Source organism: Plasmodium malariae, assembly GCF_900090045.1.
Source record: "Plasmodium malariae genome assembly, chromosome: 12".
In the NCBI taxonomy this organism is placed as follows: domain Eukaryota; phylum Apicomplexa; class Aconoidasida; order Haemosporida; family Plasmodiidae; genus Plasmodium; species Plasmodium malariae.
In genome coordinates, this window is record NC_041786.1 from 2218862 (window position 1) to 2237260 (window position 18399).

The following is an 18399-nucleotide window of genomic DNA, read 5'->3' on the forward strand; positions in this document are numbered from 1 at the left end:
ATGAGCAGATGTTTTTGTGGAAAAAATGATATTTTGTAACGTTTACGTGGTTACTCCTTTTTTCGCACAATTCGAGCGGTAATAAAATTACTACTCCATTGTTTCATCCAAAATATAGGCTTAAATTTTGAAAGGCTCACACTGATGTATGTGTTTCATAAAATTAAATATGCATATTTATGTACACAAATATATATATATATATATATATATATACGTATGTACATACATACAAGCATACTAGCATAATGACAACACAAGCACAATAGAGCTTAGTTCATTTTGGAAAGTCCTTAATTTTATTAAAATGGGTAAACTCATAATTTTAATTCAGTTTTTTTAAGCAACAAAAATGTGTACTAACACAATGAAAGGGCATATAATTTTAAAGCAATTTTTTGGTATACATAATGCGTAAAAAGATGAGAGAACGAATGAAAGGACGGAATACAGGAAAAAAAAAAAAAAATTACATATAGAGTCTATATAATTTTTTTTGTTTTCCTTCTTCTTTCTTTTTCCTTCATTTCGATTTATTATAAGAATATATATAAATGCTTTGATATAATGACAAACAAAAAAGGGAAATTTTAAAAATAGTGCAGATTATATCAAATAAAGAGATGAAAGATCTAGCTATATAAGTATGCACATACATAGGAAGAAAAAGCAAGTATATATGTATACGTACACATTACATATATGTACATAATGTATATGTACATTATATATTTGCACAATGTATATGTACACAGTGCAGATGTACACATAATACACGTACACACCATGTATGCAAACATGATATGGGCATGTATTATGTATGTATGTATGTATATACTGTATATATATGGGGGTCCATCCTCTCGCTCCAATTTGTTATGCCCCCTGCCCCATGTGCGCTAACTTCCGTAGCCCCTGGAAGAAATTAAGTTTTAATTTTCGTCAAGGATGTTATCATGAGCTCTGAATCAAATTCCAAATCAGATATGATACACTTATAAAACTGTTCAATTTGACGAATATGCGTCATTTGATTTTTACTAATAAAATTTATGGCCATACCCTTTGTTCCAAATCTTCCTGTTCTACCAATTCGGTGAATGTAGGTTTCCATATTTACTCTTTGGTTAGATAAAGGATTTGAATTTTCTTCTATTCTTCCCTGATAAATATATGGTAAATCAAAATTAATAACTAAACTTATGGAAGGCACATCAATACCTCTTGATAATAAATCTGTACAGATTAAAACTTTGGAAATTCCTTTTTTAAAATCAGACATTAATGTATCTCTTGTCTTTGGATCCATTCCTAATACATTAGCTTTTTGTACTTGGTTTTTTGTAAATCGACTAATTATACTATCAGCACAAATTAAAGTAACGTTATGATTATTATCTGTCATAAACTGATATAAATTATAAGCTGCTTTTTTTGAATTAACAAAAATAACACACTGAGATATGGTCATAGAACAGTATAATTCTGACAAATAATAATATTTCTGTTCATCATTTTCAGTAATTAAATAATATTGCTTAACACATTTTAATGTTAAATCTTCTTGTCTTACACTTATTTTAGTAGCTCTAGGAGCAAATTGGTCCGCAAATAAACGAACATCTTTATTATATGTAGCTGAGAATAAAAGGATTTGAGTATGTTTTGGTAAAAATCTTTTGATACTTTCTACTTGTGATGACATATTATTTTTAATATCAATTAAATCATCTGCTTCATCCAAAACAAATATTTTTATATTTGTTGTATCAATATATTTTCTTTTTAAAAAGTCTAATGTTTTTCCAGGAGTACCTACATATATTTGAAAACCACTTGCCTTATTATATCTTTCACATAATGGAACAGCTAAGAAAACTTTTACATTCAAATATTTCGTGAAATTACCAACAACATCATAATTCTGTTGTGATAATTCTCTGGTTGGACATATACAAACTGCTTGTAGACATGATAACGTTCTATTAATTTTCGATAACATAGCAATAACAAATGTGAGGGTTTTTCCAGATCCGTTTTGTGATTGAGCTATTAAATTTTTGTTACTATTTAAAATAATTGGCAAAGCATATGCTTGAATTTTTGACGGGCCAAAAAATTTTAAGTAGGTTAATATTTGTATTAATTCATTGTCTATCTTTAGTTCCTCCCATGTGTTTTTCGAATGATACAGTTTAAAATCCCCCGAGTCGTTGTTGTCACCTCCACTGTTATTATTACTATTATAAATACTACTATTATTATTATTACTGTTATAATTATTACTATAATTATTACTATTATTATTATTATTACTATAATTATTACTATTATTATTATTATTACTATAATTATTACTATTATTATTACTACTACTACTTATGTTGTTCAAACTTCCTATACCTAATGGGTCACTTTTCTTCTTGTCATTATTTATTATGTTCATATTTTCTATTAACGATATGGCCTCCTCCTCCATTGGTTCCTTTTCCTCTACATTTTCAATTTCATAGTCATCATTATCTTCCACCAGTTCACTGTGTTTTTTTTTTACTGCTCTATTATTTTCAATACTTTCTAAGTTTGTATCATTAGCTTTACTATCAAGAGCAGTTACAGAGGAAGACGCATTTTCACTTAATTTATTTGAGCTAAAGTAGCCAAAACCAAACTTACTACTATTTTTATCCTTTTCATCTTCACCAATATTGCTAGTTATGTTTGACTGATTTTCCTTTGTAGAATTTGCTGTAATATTTTCCCCAACTGAAACATGTACATCATTTGATTTGATCTTTTCGTTTTTTGTTTTATTCTTCTTTTCATCATCCTTGTCTTTTTTCCTACTAAATATATAATATAGTTTGCTACCCCCCCTCTCCCCTTCACTTTTTTTGCTTTTTTCTTTTTCTTCTCCCATTCCTTTATTTTCTTTGGTTACTTGGATGTTATCCTTTTTTTCACTCGTCGCACTTCCATCACATGATAATTTATTTTCTTCATTTCCCCCTCCTCCCTCTTTCTCTTCTTGTTGTTCTTTTTTTATGTATGCACCTAGATTTGGGGCACTTGTAGGCAAATTATTTTTTCCTTGTCCGTTCATCACATTTAGCATCGTTTGTAGGACCTTTGGGTCATCCTTATTTTTTTGCAGGTAGCTTAAAAGCATATTCATAACACTATCATCACCTTTCCCTTCTTTCTGTTCTTTCTTCTGCTCCTCCTTCTGCCCTTCCTTTTTAATTTCATCCTTTGCATTTTCTGCATCCCCATTGACATCATCTGCACTTGTTTCCTTTTTTTTGTCCATCATTTCTTTTAATTCGTTGTCTTTTGCACTATCATTCTTTTTCTCAATTTCCTTCTTATTAGTATTGACAGTTTCTTCTTTTAAATTCATCTTGTCAGAAAATGGTGAAAAAACGTATAAAAATATTTTTTTCCCCTTAAAAATGATATATATTTTTTAACAATTCGCTTTTTTTTAAAGGATTAAAATTTTGTTGTTGCATTTACGAGTGCGAGTGAGGAAAAAAAGTACAAACTTAAAATTCGCTTACTTTGATATACGTTCTTATGTTGGTATATTTGTACGTATAACGTATAATATATAATTATAGCTCCCCTGAATGCTTATTTTGTTTCATTGGGTTAGCATTTATGTAACTCTATCGTAAAGATTCTGTGTATTATACTATTTTTTTGTATTATCCGCTTCCTATACATTTAATCTATTCATAATGTACACTCATGCATCTCTTTTATTGCATATGTAATATATACGTACAAATATATATATATATATATATATATATATATATGTACATACTTATATAAATGTATATAAACATACCATATAAGTAGAGTACATAGTAAGGCCACTTTTTACCCTTTGGTATTATATACTACGTTTACCATAATAACAATGTCATATTTTTTATTTAAAATAAAGTTCCTTTAAAAACTGTAGTTCGCACTTCTTCAACTTATTCTTTATTTGTACAAAGTCATTATTTTAAAAAAAAAACATTAAATTTTTTAAATGAAAAAAAAAAAAAAAAAAAAAAAATATCTTTAAAATGAGGAATTACTTGTAATGCTAAATTTTATGTAAATAAATTGTAGATTATTTTACTTGTATTTTAATATAATATATAAAACTGTTTTATCTGCTTCTCAAAAAAAATATAATTATATATTTTTTTTTTTTTTGCATTCATAAAACTTGGATTTATTTTAAAATAAAAGTTTCTTATTTTTCCCATTTAAAAAGAGGGGCTACGTTTTTTCCGTTTATTTTCATTTTATTATTATTATTTTTTTCTTTTTAATTTTTAATTTTTAATTTTTTCGTTATATATATTTTTTATTTTATTTTATTCTTTTTTTACGAAATATCCGAAACCGGTTATATTTTCATATTTGAACGTATAAAACTTGGTAAATAAGCATAAAAAATAAAACTGAAAAAAAGGAAAAGCGACCCCATTTTATCTGTAAACAGAATATTTGTGATTTAGGAATTATTATCATTGTACCCTGTGAAAAGTGTGAAAGGATATGGATCAGTAATCGTTTTTTGGTGGACAATCTCATGTATACTCTTTATTATATATGTATTATTTTTTTATAATATCATATTTTCATTTTGATATTCCCCAAAACAGAGAAAACGTAGCAAGGTTAAAAAGAATTTCATAAGATATAACGAATATAAAAAAAATGTAATCATAATAAACAATGTTCCATCGCTTCCTTTTTATTATATGTAATATATGAAATGTTACGTTCACAACATGAATGTTTAAAGGCCTATCTTCATTTCTGTTTACGGCCTTAATGGTAGTGAAGCTTTTTTTTTTCTTTTTTCTATATATAAAAAAAATGGAACATTAATAAGTTTTGGAAAATCAAAATAGTTATTCTATTGTTTTTATAAGCAAAGGGAGCTGTTTTTTATACACCTTCCCAAAATGTGAACAGAAGAAAAAAAAAATAACAACTTGAACGAATTACACACATATATAAATATTTATATACATAGGTACACACGTGCGTATGGACATATATACTTGCAGTGCTTTAAACTGAACAAGTTAGCAGTATCGAATTTTTATTAAAAGGTCCTCAGTAAAATTGTCCCATCAATTGAAGAACTTCGGTCAATTTCATAAAAAAGGTCATATAGATTGTAGTGATCATAATTATTAATTTTTAAACAAGCATGATCAGAATAAAAAAAAAAAACACGAAATTAATGTAAGAATGTGCATTATATATAATGTGTAGCGGCATAATTGGTTTTCTTTAAAATAAAAGGAAATTTTTAATATACAAAAATATATGTATTTCTTTTTTCTTTTTTGAATATATAAAATAAATGTAATATAAAAACAAATACAGTAATATATAATATAAAATGTTAAAGAGTACACAAATTTTATTATTTATTTGTCGACTACTTAAGTAAATTTTGTAATGCTCCAAAAGAGTAGAATGTTAATTCATTATATTAATAAAAGTGCGATGCTCATAAAAATGAAGTGATGAATTAATAGATTGATAAATTGTTAAATGCGGCTCTAATAACCCCCCACAAACATAATAACATATACACACACATGCAGTTACATGCACAACCCAGGCAAAGGCATACCTCATTAATCTGCTTAACTAAGTGCTAAACAATTTTTTATATATAAGATTTAAATTTATATTGTTTAAAACATTTCCAACAATTTTGTGTTGCTCTTTAGAACATTTCCAGAAATTATACAAATTACAAAATGACAAAAATACACATAAAAAACATAACATGAACCAACAAATTTGAAATGACATTAACATTTGGATAGCCTGCATTAACCATATGGAAAAGTTTATATACAGTGCATACCAAAATACCTTTTTATTTACACTATTTAATAAGCTTTCTTCAGATGTTTGAAAAACAATTTTGTTTGAATAGTCTTCGTTAGAATCTATCCACCAAATCATTTTCACTAAAAATCTTAAAAAAAAAAAAAAAAAGCATGCGCATATTGCAGATGTTGAGCATTCTTACATATATACATAAATATAAGGCGAATTACGCACAGTCCACGCAATCTAATATGTAAAATACTGGCATAATTAATCCTAATTAGGTGTAAAAAAAAAGAAAAAAAGAAAAAAAGGAATATGATGGACTATACATTAATACTACACATGTGGACGTAGATATATATATATATATTTATATATGCGAATATATGTACATATATGTACCCCATACCTCCCAGTTATATTCTTAACCAAATAGAAATCTAACGAAACCAAAAAAAGAGTAATTGCAAATGTTATAATAAAATCATTTTCTTTTGATTTTTCACTTCTAAATATGTAAGGCCCTATAAAATAGCTATAAAAGGAAAAAATCGTTTTTTCTTTTTTTTTAACTCTCAAAGTAAATTAGTATGTAGTATTAAAATAATGGAGGCGTTTCACTTTTTGTACATATAGTAAATGTGAACTAAGAGACCAAGCCAGTGCTCATACGAGCAATGCACATAATGGTATACTTATATATATATATATAAGTATATCATGTATGTTTATATATACAGTCACGGCACAGAGTCTAAACATAACCATATACATTTACACACTTAAGCATTACAGTAATACTGAAAGGATTTTAAAAGAAACATGTGCGATACATATATAGGGGTGCTTCGTATTATGAAGAAAGTCATTAAAATAATTCATCATGTCATTTTTATTAAATGCATTAGGATCGAAATTAAAATAATTCTTAGTGTTCATTGAATTTTGTGCATTGCTGGGAAATTTTGAATCGTTCGTTTCATTAATTTCACTTTCAAAGGGGCTTCTGCTCATTTTCGTAAATTCTGTGAATTTATGCGCTTAAAAAATTTCAGTCACTACGTACTCGCATATATATATACATATATATATATATATAAACAAAATATGTATGCCCAATAATACATTAATGAAATGAAGAATTTTCAAATAAAAAGTCGAAAAAAAAATTATGGAAAAAAGGATACTCCTTTTCAATTAATATTTTCCGCTATTCGGAAACTCATTTTTCCCTCAAAAAGAATACATTAAAAACGTTTACTTCAGCTCTTTTTACTTTCGCTTTACTTTCACTTTTTTTTTTTACCTGTAGTCCTTTACGCTATTTCAGTAAAACTTTTGTATTTTTTTTGTGTCAACGTAAAAAACTAAATTAATTTTTTGCAAAGAGCAAAATTTGCAAAAATTAGTTTGGATAATTTGTTTATATATACGATATTACTATTAATGTATGAAAGATGGAGACTGTACTATAAATTATTCTTGAAACTTCAATTTTAAGGTGTCATATGTACAACACGTCGTAATTGTAATACGTTTAATTTTACTTTTAAAAATTTAAAGAATATATATGTGCTCGTGCCTTAGCACAAAAAAAAAAAAAAAAATATATGTACATGTACAACATACCCCCGTTTTAAAAATATCTCAAATACGAATTAAAATTTTTTCATATTGTTTTTTCTTAAAATAAACCTAAAATTGAAAATATATATACTTTTTATTAATTTTTTATAGTCTATAATAATGCAGAGAAAAAAAAAAAAATAAATTAAGCTGAATGTTACATAATAATAGGAGATAAAATAAACAAAAAGCATATTTTTAAGGTATTATAAAATGTATACATATACATATATATATAAACTTTTTAATTTTTTAAGCAGTTTTTAAAATTATTAAATCATGTATAATTATTTGCTTACCATTTGACCAATCGACCTGCGGCCTTTATTTTTTATTGTTGTTAACATAGGGCAATATTTTGGACATTCCATGAAAAAGCAGTTTTGTTGTGGCTAACCAATGTTGATAAATCATTTATTTATGTATGTGAAAAATAGCGTAGTAATGAGTCCTTTTTATTTGCGTAAACCCTTTAAAAGCATAGAGGTAAAAGCGCCAGCGTTTATTATAAATATATAATATATATACATATATACGTATACACTTATATACATTTGTTATATACGTATGAACGATACCACAGGTATGATTGCACAGTTTTTTACAGCCCAATGATGGCAACTGTCGAGCATTTTTAAAGCGTAATAAATTGTACTATATCAGAAAGGACAGTTCATTTTATAAATAGGTGTACCGACGACACTCGTGTGCATATCAGGATAAAAAGTTTTGCCTTAAATTTATCACAATAAAGATGAATGAAGATTTGAAAGATCTGAGTAAATATGAATATAGGGAAGAGACGGATAGTAATTCAAGGACATCAAATTCGGATGAGGAAGAGATTGAAGAAGAAATAGATATATATTTGAATAATGTAAATGAAAACAACCTGAACAACATATATACATACTTGATACAGTACCCGTTGAGGCCAAAATATAGGCCTTACAATTTTACTAATAATATACAAAAAATATATAAATGTAAAAATTACAACAAATTAAGAAATATAAAAAATAATTTCAACACAAATGAAGAAACGTACATATTTGAGTATAAGTTGCATGAACATATGAAAGAAGAAGATATTCATGAATCTAACACAACATATAAAGAGGAACAGAACGATAAAAGTATAAGTAGATTAATTAGTACTAGTGTTTTATGTGAATATATTACAAACTGTGTGTGTATATTTAAGTACAATGATATAAAAAAAAAAAAAGAAATTTATATGATACCATTAAAACATATATATCAGTTTAAGCCATGTCATGATAATATAAAATTCGATATAAATTTTGAAGAAAAAATAAAAACTAGTGAATCGCTATCTGCAGATAATTTAAAAGATAGTAATATAGATATAATAGAAAATAACAAGTATATAAATGATAACAATTTTACAAATTCAATGGATGATAGGTGGAGTAAAATTGTTAATATATATGAACCCGATTCATATGAGGCAAATGAAATAGTATCTCTATTTACTAATTTGAATGAAACAAATTGCATGTTTGAATACCAAAGTAATGGGGATGATACTGCAAAGAATACTTGTGTTAGTAGTAGTATTAGTAGCAGCAACGGTAGGAGGAAGGACGACATTAAAGAAATACGATTTAACAGTGATGCGTACTTATACTTGAATCATATTTGTAAAAATGCCAAGGAAGATAACTATAACCATATACAAAATGACGAGAGCAGTAAAGAACGGAGAGCAAAAGAATGTAGTAAATATAACAACATATATAAACAAGAAGAGGATATATGTATGAATATAAATATGCTTTATTTTTTCTCCTTAAATTTAGACGAACAGATATTAAAAATATTGAGGATGAAAAATGTACAGAGTTTTAGTGAAATTCAAAAAATCATCAAAAAAAATGTAGATGATGAAAAGCTGATAAGTACTGTTAAAAAGTATTGTGTTAATGTATTAGGATTATGGGTAATAAAATCGAAATATTTATATAAATTTTTAAAAGGTAAAGAAAAGAAGAGTGAAAATGAAAAGAAACTAGAAACTTTTTCTTATGTCGATTATAAGATTCGAGTTCGTGATTTGTTGTTAGTAATTATATTTAAACAGGTGGAGCCTATATTGCTAAAATATGTGTACGAGAGAAGAGTAGAAAATAGATCGAAGAACATGCAGATCAAGTCTGACCATAGTTGCAGTAATAATAATAATAATAGTATAAGTAGTACTGTTGGTAGAATTGGCAGCAGCGCTGACAGTAGTGTTAGCGGCTCGTCGAAGAAGATTAATTCGTCGACGTCCATTATAATTGAAAATTTTGAAAAAGCAACAAACCTATCAAATAATATTTTATTGGAAATGTTTTCCCCTCTATGTGAATATAAATATACGGGATATTTTTTCAAGCACAAAATGGATGAACATTTTTTGGCTAATAATATAAGTCTGTGTTTATTTTATAATGAAAAGTGGAAAAAGAAAATGGTAAAAGTTGCTAAAATTATACAAACATATAAAAATAGTAAAATTATTATTAATGATTATAAATTAGATATAAGGACGTTAGAAAAAAATATCACTGATTTGTTACATAACAATTGTTTATCATTTGATGATTTATACAATAAAATAAAAAGAGAATTAAGAAATACAAATTTGGATTTACAAATTTTTTTACAAGTTTTAAATAACATAGCAATTAATATTAATAATATATGGTTCCTACGAATAAATAATCAAAATGATTTCAATAAATGTAGAAATGCAGTTATTAACATATATCAGAATAATCATAATTCTGTTTTAACAAAAAAGGACATAATTCATCATGTAGAAACGTATATAAAATCATCCCTAACCATTCCAGATATTTATTTTAGAAATATATTAAATGAATTATGTGTTCAAAAAAATGGAAAATATTTATTTAAAGGAAATGACCAATTGAAGTCTGAATATAGCGAGTAACTTTTACTCATACACAAAATATGGTACCCATTTTGTTGTTTAATTTGCTTTTTATGAATTCAAAAGGATTCCCCATTTTCAGGATCTCCACTCCTGCAATTTTTGAGACTCAAGTATATATATATGCACTCTTTTAAACGGTGCATAATAAGAATGCTGAAAATGCCCCCATAATGTTACTTTTGCTTTTTGTATTTTTTTCTTTTTTTACTCGCGCTTTAAGTAACTGCTGCGTTTTAACGAATACATGTGTATGTGTATTATGTAGTATGCTTTATGCATCCATATGGCGTATTTTGAATTTATGTAGATATGTATATATACATATTTTTATTTTTTGTATTTACATCATTAACCCGTTAATATTTGCTCTTTGTGAGCACTTTTTTAATTTTTATTATGTCCAAACATAAATTTATTTATTTATTTTTTTTTTTTTTTACGCTGACAAGTAATGAAGTATATGATTTTTCTGTGCCTTCAACTCATAATTTTTTTTTAAAACATATCTACTGAAATTTACTCTATCAAATATCCCAGTGGGTGTTAATAAGCAACATTGTCCCATGTATACATCTTTTTTATTTCAGGTATTTTGAAAAAATTTTAGAACATTTTAAATATTTGTAAAATGATGTCACCATTTATTTAACAAATTCGTTATCTCTTTTTATAACTCTTTTAAAAAATTCAAAATTTGTATGCATAAATGGATAACAAGCCTACGTATAAATAATACCTACACATACCCACTTACACCTACATTAATATGCCATCTTGTAATAACGTGTAATACGCATTTATAGAACAGTTTAGTAATGGTATCACTCCTTTCCAACATAGTGCTATATACAGTGGTTAAATGAAAAAAATGTACGTACGTATACATGTGTGTACAAATATGCTAATATATGTATGCGGATGTGCATATTTGTTTTTCATTAAAACAGCTTATCGCCTTTTTTATATTTTTCCTTTATATGCATTTTTAAAATACGAACTTTTAACTAAATGAAAAACGGTATTACAATAATATTAATAATAATTATAATAATAATAGTAGTAGTAATAAAAGTAATTACCACTTAGCATTTTGAATGGTGCTATGAAATTAAATAGCATTTTTTATTAATAAGCAATTTTTCATAATTATAGCGCAGTGCTTCAGAATATACAATATCATTATGGTCAGTTCATTTTTTTGAATTTGATGTGAATGCATAATAATATGTTCTCAACTTTCATTACATTTTATGCTTTAAACACAATATATATATATATATATATTTTTATGTACAAAATATATCAATTAAAAAGTTTTTTCTTATTTTTTTCTTATTTTTTTCTTATTTTTTTTTTATTTTTTTCTTGTTTTTTTCTTGTTTTTTTTTTTTTTTTTTCATATATATACTTTATATCATCTAAGTATCAATGTCTTATGTGAATTAAAAAATTTTTTTTTTTTCTGTATATAGTCTTACTTCAAATTTTGCACTTTCCCAGTCATATATACATAAGAGTTTACTCGTGGGTATCGGTTATTTTCTCTTTAAATATATACTAGTGTATTTTTTAACTGAATACAAATAGTTTAAGAATTTTTAAAACAATGTTACACTTTTTAAAATTATATCAGTTTTTAATATCCTTTTGAAGTTCCTACAATACATCTCCATTTTTCTGTATAAACCTGAGTATACAAATATTGTTCAGAGTTAGGTACATACACATGCAGCAAGATACGGATATATATATATATATGTGGGTGTGTAAATATTACGTACATACGAATGTGAATAAATCAATATGAATATTAACAGGTATTACTATATGTATAATATCGAATTGCCTTTATTTTAAAGAATAAGGAAATTTTTTTTTGCAATTTCCCCCTCGTTATTTTGATCCTTTTCTAGACATCCTTTCATTACTTTATTGCCACGTTTTGGTTCCCTTTTTGCCGTGTTTCCCTTATTTTTGCTACATTTTTGCCACATTTTCGTCACCTTTTTGCCTTATTTTTGGCTCGTATTTTTTGAACCCCCTTTTTAGCACCTTCATTTTTTTTACGGATACATATACACACTGATAAGTGAAGAGTTAAGATGCTGACAACGTACAATATAATTTGGAAAAAAGAGGATGAGGAAAAATTAAAAAATGAGAAAAGAGAAAAGAATGTAGAGGATAGCGAAATAAATGAAAAGAAAGATAGATCCTCTTCCATAGCTGATTTTGAAGAACTAATAAATGATGTAGAGGATTTGTTAGAAGAGCAACAAATAAATGAAACTGAAAAATTATACAAAGAGTCTAAATCTCCTAATGAAAAATTTAATAAAAAAAATAAATTAAGTATAACTGATTTATCAGCTCAATTATGGTGTGAACAACAATTAGAATTAGTTTTAACCACAGGAAAAAAAAGAGAAACCGAAGCAATGAGATTAGGTATAGAAAGACATGAAGTTTTAGAAAAAGCAGATCATCAAATTATTGATGTAGAAGTAAATACAAGAGAAGAATCATTAGGTTATCGTTTACTAAATACTATTACACTTTTAGGGCAATTATATGAGTTTAAGAAAGCAAGAGAAGTATGGGTTTTTGGAATAATTAGAAATTACGTACTTAGGGGAGTAATTGATGAACTTAGAATTGAATATGACAATGTTTCGAAAAGAGAATATTTAATAATATCTGATACTAAAACAAGAAAAGAAAAAAAAGAACCAAGTTTGGCTCAAAAAAGAACATCAGCTATACAAGTACAAACATACTGCTTATTATTACACCATTTAAAAAATGGAAAAGCTGATTTTCAAAAGTTATTTGAAATATATGAATGTAACCCTTACTATGAATTTACTGCTATTGATTTAGTTAAATACAAAAATTTAGACAATTTATCCAAAGAAGTAAATAGCTTATTCATTAAATTACCAAGAATTAAAGAAGAAATGGAAATTGTTTATGAGCATCAAGGTATAGAATTCGCTAGAAATCTTATCCCTTATTTTTACCAATCCACATTATATACTATTAACTTTTTGTTGGACTACTGGGATGGTAAAAGATCTAGTGATGTTGTTGAAAATTCGGATAAATGGAAATGCAAATTTTGTGATTTTGTCAAAAATTGCGTTAGGTGTCCCCTAGATGTGTGAATCATGCGAAGCAATAGAGCTTGAAAATGTGCAGCGGAAAGATGGGCAAAAAAAATAAATCACAAACTTAGCTATTTCACTCTGTTTTCATATATTTTAAGTATACATTTTCCTTTTAATTTTTTTTTCTATTTTTTGCGAACATTTTTTCCCAAAAGTTTATGCCACTTTTGATACATTTGATCAGTATGTCTGTATGCCCATGCAGAGCAAACATACGTACGCATATATATATATATATATATATATATATATATATACGTTAAAGCTGTAAAAATGTTTATTTATGTTTAACCTGTTTTTGTTTTACTTACGATTAAAAATTTTTAATTCTTTTTTTTTTTTTTTTCAAAGCTTAAACAATACTAAAAAAAGAGTAATTTCTACATTGATGCAAACACTGTAACCACTTCATTTATTTTTTCTAATTTTCAAGCAAATTACGAAAAAAAGTGATATACAAAAAAAAAAAAAATTAGAGAAAGAGGAAAATATACAAAACTTATAGCAAAGTTGGCATTAACTATGCACATACGAGGGTATATTTAAACAAAAAGCTAAAACGTGCCAACAACAAAAAAAAAATAGACAAATAAAAACAGCAAAAAAAAGTCTTTTACTAACAGAGCTTGGAACAAACGAATTAACACCAAAAAAACTATATTAACCAAAACGGAAGCAGTTAGGCACACACACATACATTAGCATAAATTAAAAATGTTTTCTCCTTTTCGGCCTCTGTTTAGGGATAAACTTTTTAAGTTCATTAGTAGGGGTTCCTTTCTGTTGATCATTCATAAGCTTACAAATATGCTGGTATGCATTAAAAAACGATTTAATGGATAATATAATTATTTGATTCAAAATTTTGTCATCTAACTTTCTTAAAAAATAATACGGAAAGATGTAATATTCAATATAATTTTTAAAACAATCATTGTGAAAATAAGTAAAGTTTGTATTCGTATAATTTTTTGAAGGGAAGTACATATTATTATGATTTTCCTTTTTTTTATTATCATCGTCTATATAGCATTTTATAATTTCGTTAAATGTGTTTTTTTCTCTTTTTGTCTTTTTATAAATATCTTCTAATATAGAGTTTGTAACTTCGTAACTAACCTTTTCAAAGTTCTCTATAAATTTATCTACTTCTTCATTTACGTACTCTTTGTTAATATGGGGGTTTCCTTGGTTATTATTTATTTTATAGTTGTCACTATTGCTTTTTTGAATATTATGTAAAACACTTAGAGTTTCATAAGGAATGCAAAATTTTTTAAATAAATTATAATAATAGGAAATAGAATCGTCTTTTCTTTTGCTATTTTTCGTATATTTCATATATTTCGCATATTTCTCATTTTTTGCATTTTTCGCACTGTTTATATGTTTTGCATTTTTTGTTTGGTGATAGTTCCTATAATTCACTGCTGGTTCTATAATTGTTCTTCTGAGAAGACAGTTTTCATCAATTAACATTTTTACACTATCAAAAATGTCATATATATCTATCGAATCAATGTGTAATAAATCATCATTTTTGTTAATCCCACACGATATTGTATGAGAACTTCCTTTTTTTTCGATTTTTTTTTTCATATTTGCATTTTCTTTATGTTTATTTTCTATAATTTTTAAAAAGTGTTGTGCCTCATTAATGTTCTTATCTAATATATCACAACTTATTTCATTATATAAATCTTTTTCACTTCCTTGGTCTATTCTTTTTGCACTTTTATTTAAATTATAGTTTCCTTCTTCATCCTCTTCAAAAAAAAAATTATTTAAATTTACTGAAATAACATCAATATAATAAAAATCATTATATTCATAGGAGTAATCGAAAGCAAATTTTTCTTTACACAAAAAACAGTAATTTAAGTGATAACTATTTATGTCAAATATAGGGACCTTTATAGGATAGTTACTATATATATAATTAAATAATCTGCTTTGAATTTCACTAAAATCTGTATTGTTTTTTAAATTGTTACTATTATATATTGTAAAATAACTCTTTCTTAAATAAAAGAGAAGAATATCTTTAAACACTTCTGTTTGTAAAAAATATTTCTCCTTAAAAATATTAATGAATGAACTAAATATCATATAATCATCTTCATTCGAATTCGGATTATGCTGTTCTTCTCCCAAACATTTCTTTTCTTTCTCATTTTCGATAAATACTGAACCTTTACTCATTACGTTTTGATAAGTCGTACTAAAAGATTCATTTATGCCTTCCTTTGATTTGTCATCTAGTTCTACCTTTATTTTTTTGCTATTAGTATAGTTGGTAAAGGGGTTATGAAAATGTTCGTCCCTTTTCAACTTTTCCCCATACGGATTATCATTCGATCCATGTTCCGCGTTGTCAAGTAGATCGTAATTTTTTTTTTTTTTGCAAGTTGAAAAAAAAATATTAATGGGGAACAAATTTCTACTAATATAAAAATCATTGTTCGTACATAAAGTCCATAAATTATTTTTCACATCTAATTTATCTTCTTTCAAATCATCCATATTATATTTGTTCATATAAGCACTAGTGATATTTTTACCTATTAACAAATTATTATATATCTTATCATTGCTTACATGTTGATACATTTCCGTAATTCTTTTGACAAAAAAATTCTGAATACTTCTTTGAGGAACCCATGAAGGAAATTCATAGGTCGTAATATCTCGAATTTCCAAACATTTCATAATATTTTTATACATAGATTCTCCATCAATATATTTTATAAGTACATTATTGTCCTCAGTTACAGTGTAGTAGTTTGACAAATAAACATCATATGTATTTTGGTTTTCACATATAAAATCAAAAAAATTCATTTCATTACTATTTTCTCCCAACTCCTTTATGTCATTACTTTCTATATAATTCCTTCTATCTTTTTCTTTCCCACTTTTTCCTGTTTCATTTTGTTTGGCATAAAAAAAGTTATCCATATCGTTAGACCCTTTCGTAAAATTAAACAACATTTGGACATTATTTTCTTCTAATAAACATATGTTATTTCCGACATTATGTGGGTAGTCTTTCATTATATAATAAGCAAGAGTTCTTTCCTTATCTGTTTTCTTATTCTTGCAAATAATTTCCATATTATCATTTAACCCTTCGTTCATACGTCCCTTCCTGGGGAACGAACACTGATGAGAATTATTCAAACCATCTAATTCGTTGTTTACATTTATCATATCACTACTATTCACATTACTTTTCAAAAATGATGAATTTTTTAAATTGTCATAATTATTGTTAAGATAAATAGTTTTCTTATTAAAATCAAACGCGCTGTGAAAATTGAAGGAATTACTATTTTTTGTAACAACATTATCATATAAGTCCTCAAAAAAAGAATAATCTTTACATATAAAAAACTCAATAGATATATTCATATGATCTAAAAAAATAAATTTTTTTTTACTTTTAATTATACTTGATATTTCTGAACTGTTCATGTAATTCCTGTTTTTCTTGTAATGAATTTCCAAATGATTTAATTTTTCCAAACTTGAACAAAATCTTATTCCACATGTAAAACATTGAAAACATCTTTCTTTGTAATAATATCTGTATATATCTTTTAAGGAAAACGCATTAATTTGAAATTCATCAATATTTGCAATAATTTCTAAATTCCTTTCTTCCTTTTCATTTTCCTTCTGTTCATTTTGTAATTCAGAGACAAAGGAAAGCAATAATAAAACATCATACATAGACAAATCATCAATATATAGTAATTGATTTGATACACTATTTAAAAATCGTTTTCCTACAGATGTACTTTTATCTCCCTTCAATTGCATTAGAAGTATATCATCGTTATTATTAGTATTTTTTTTTGCAGTACTTACCATATTCGAGCTCTTCAAGATGCTTCGTAAGATGAGCTTTTCTTCTTTCCCTTTTTGGAGACCCTCGTTTGATGTATTCTCCTTTTTCTTCTTCTTCCGTATCAGCGCTTTACTATTATAATTACTTACGTAACTGCTAAAGCAGCTTTTATCATAACTAATCATATTATTAAAACATTCTGTTGATGGATCAAAGAAAATACTCTTGTCAATAATGTCATCATTACATTCAATGCTACAAAATTTTCTGTTCACGGATAAAATATCATAACTATTACTTAAATTATCACTAAAAAGAAAATTATATATATTCTTCAATTCTTGTATTTCTTCAATATATTTTTCCATATCTTTAAAATGATCAATGCATATATCATTTTCTTTTAACTTTTTTTTTTTTAAGGTCTCAAAGTTTTCAAATACAGACACTTTCGCTTTCTTATTTACATGTCCATCATCATCATTATTGATATTATCTTCTTCTAGTATGCTTCTCTTTTGCGCATTGAAGAAACTACTATAGGGTGTATTATATATGCCATTCCTAGCACTGTATTTATTTAATATGTCTTCATTCATTTTGTCAGCTGGATACGAAAAAATGGTACTTTATATAAGATAGAAGAGTGTAAAAACATGAGATATATATGCAAAAGAACATGTATATATAAAAAATGTGCCATACCTCTTTTATGTTCGAATATACATATATATATATATATATATATATATATATATATATATATGTATAGATGTGTGCATAAGTACATTAAAACATGGCAGATATGAACACTCCTATTATTTCACTTTTTAAAGTTTAAACACAAGCAAATAAAATACATAATTTATGTTCGTATTTGCTTTGCCTCTATATTCAAATGATATGGGAGGAACTATGCAAAAAGT

At 26.0% G+C, this 18399-nt stretch overlaps 5 protein-coding genes across 5 annotated transcripts; 2 read left to right on the plus strand and 3 right to left on the minus strand.

Annotated features, from left to right (window-relative positions):
* Positions 1 to 925: 925 nt before the first annotated feature.
* On the minus strand, positions 926 to 3400 carry DBP5 (ATP-dependent RNA helicase DBP5, putative; the record flags this gene model as incomplete). The annotated part of the gene is made up of 1 exon (XM_029006807.1): positions 926 to 3400. One exon carries the CDS (start codon positions 3398 to 3400, stop codon positions 926 to 928), a length of 2475 nt encoding a protein of 824 aa, XP_028863259.1.
* A 2273-nt stretch (positions 3401 to 5673) lies between these two features.
* PmUG01_12058000 (golgi apparatus membrane protein TVP23, putative) lies at positions 5674 to 6879 on the minus strand (the record flags this gene model as incomplete). Its single annotated transcript, XM_029006808.1, has 3 exons — positions 5674 to 6010; positions 6275 to 6400; positions 6659 to 6879. The coding sequence occupies 3 exons, from the start codon at positions 6877 to 6879 to the stop codon at positions 5674 to 5676; spliced, it is 684 nt and encodes a 227-aa protein (XP_028863260.1).
* Positions 6880 to 8245: 1366 nt separating this feature from the next.
* On the plus strand, positions 8246 to 10453 carry PmUG01_12058100 (DNA-directed RNA polymerase III subunit RPC5, putative; the record flags this gene model as incomplete). Its single annotated transcript, XM_029006809.1, has 1 exon — positions 8246 to 10453. One exon carries the CDS (start codon positions 8246 to 8248, stop codon positions 10451 to 10453), a length of 2208 nt encoding a protein of 735 aa, XP_028863261.1.
* Positions 10454 to 12558: 2105 nt separating this feature from the next.
* On the plus strand, positions 12559 to 13620 carry PmUG01_12058200 (exonuclease V, mitochondrial, putative; the record flags this gene model as incomplete). The annotated part of the gene is made up of 1 exon (XM_029006810.1): positions 12559 to 13620. One exon carries the CDS (start codon positions 12559 to 12561, stop codon positions 13618 to 13620), a length of 1062 nt encoding a protein of 353 aa, XP_028863262.1.
* A 711-nt stretch (positions 13621 to 14331) lies between these two features.
* On the minus strand, positions 14332 to 18072 carry PmUG01_12058300 (conserved Plasmodium protein, unknown function; the record flags this gene model as incomplete). The annotated part of the gene is made up of 1 exon (XM_029006812.1): positions 14332 to 18072. One exon carries the CDS (start codon positions 18070 to 18072, stop codon positions 14332 to 14334), a length of 3741 nt encoding a protein of 1246 aa, XP_028863263.1.
* Positions 18073 to 18399: the final 327 nt, after the last annotated feature.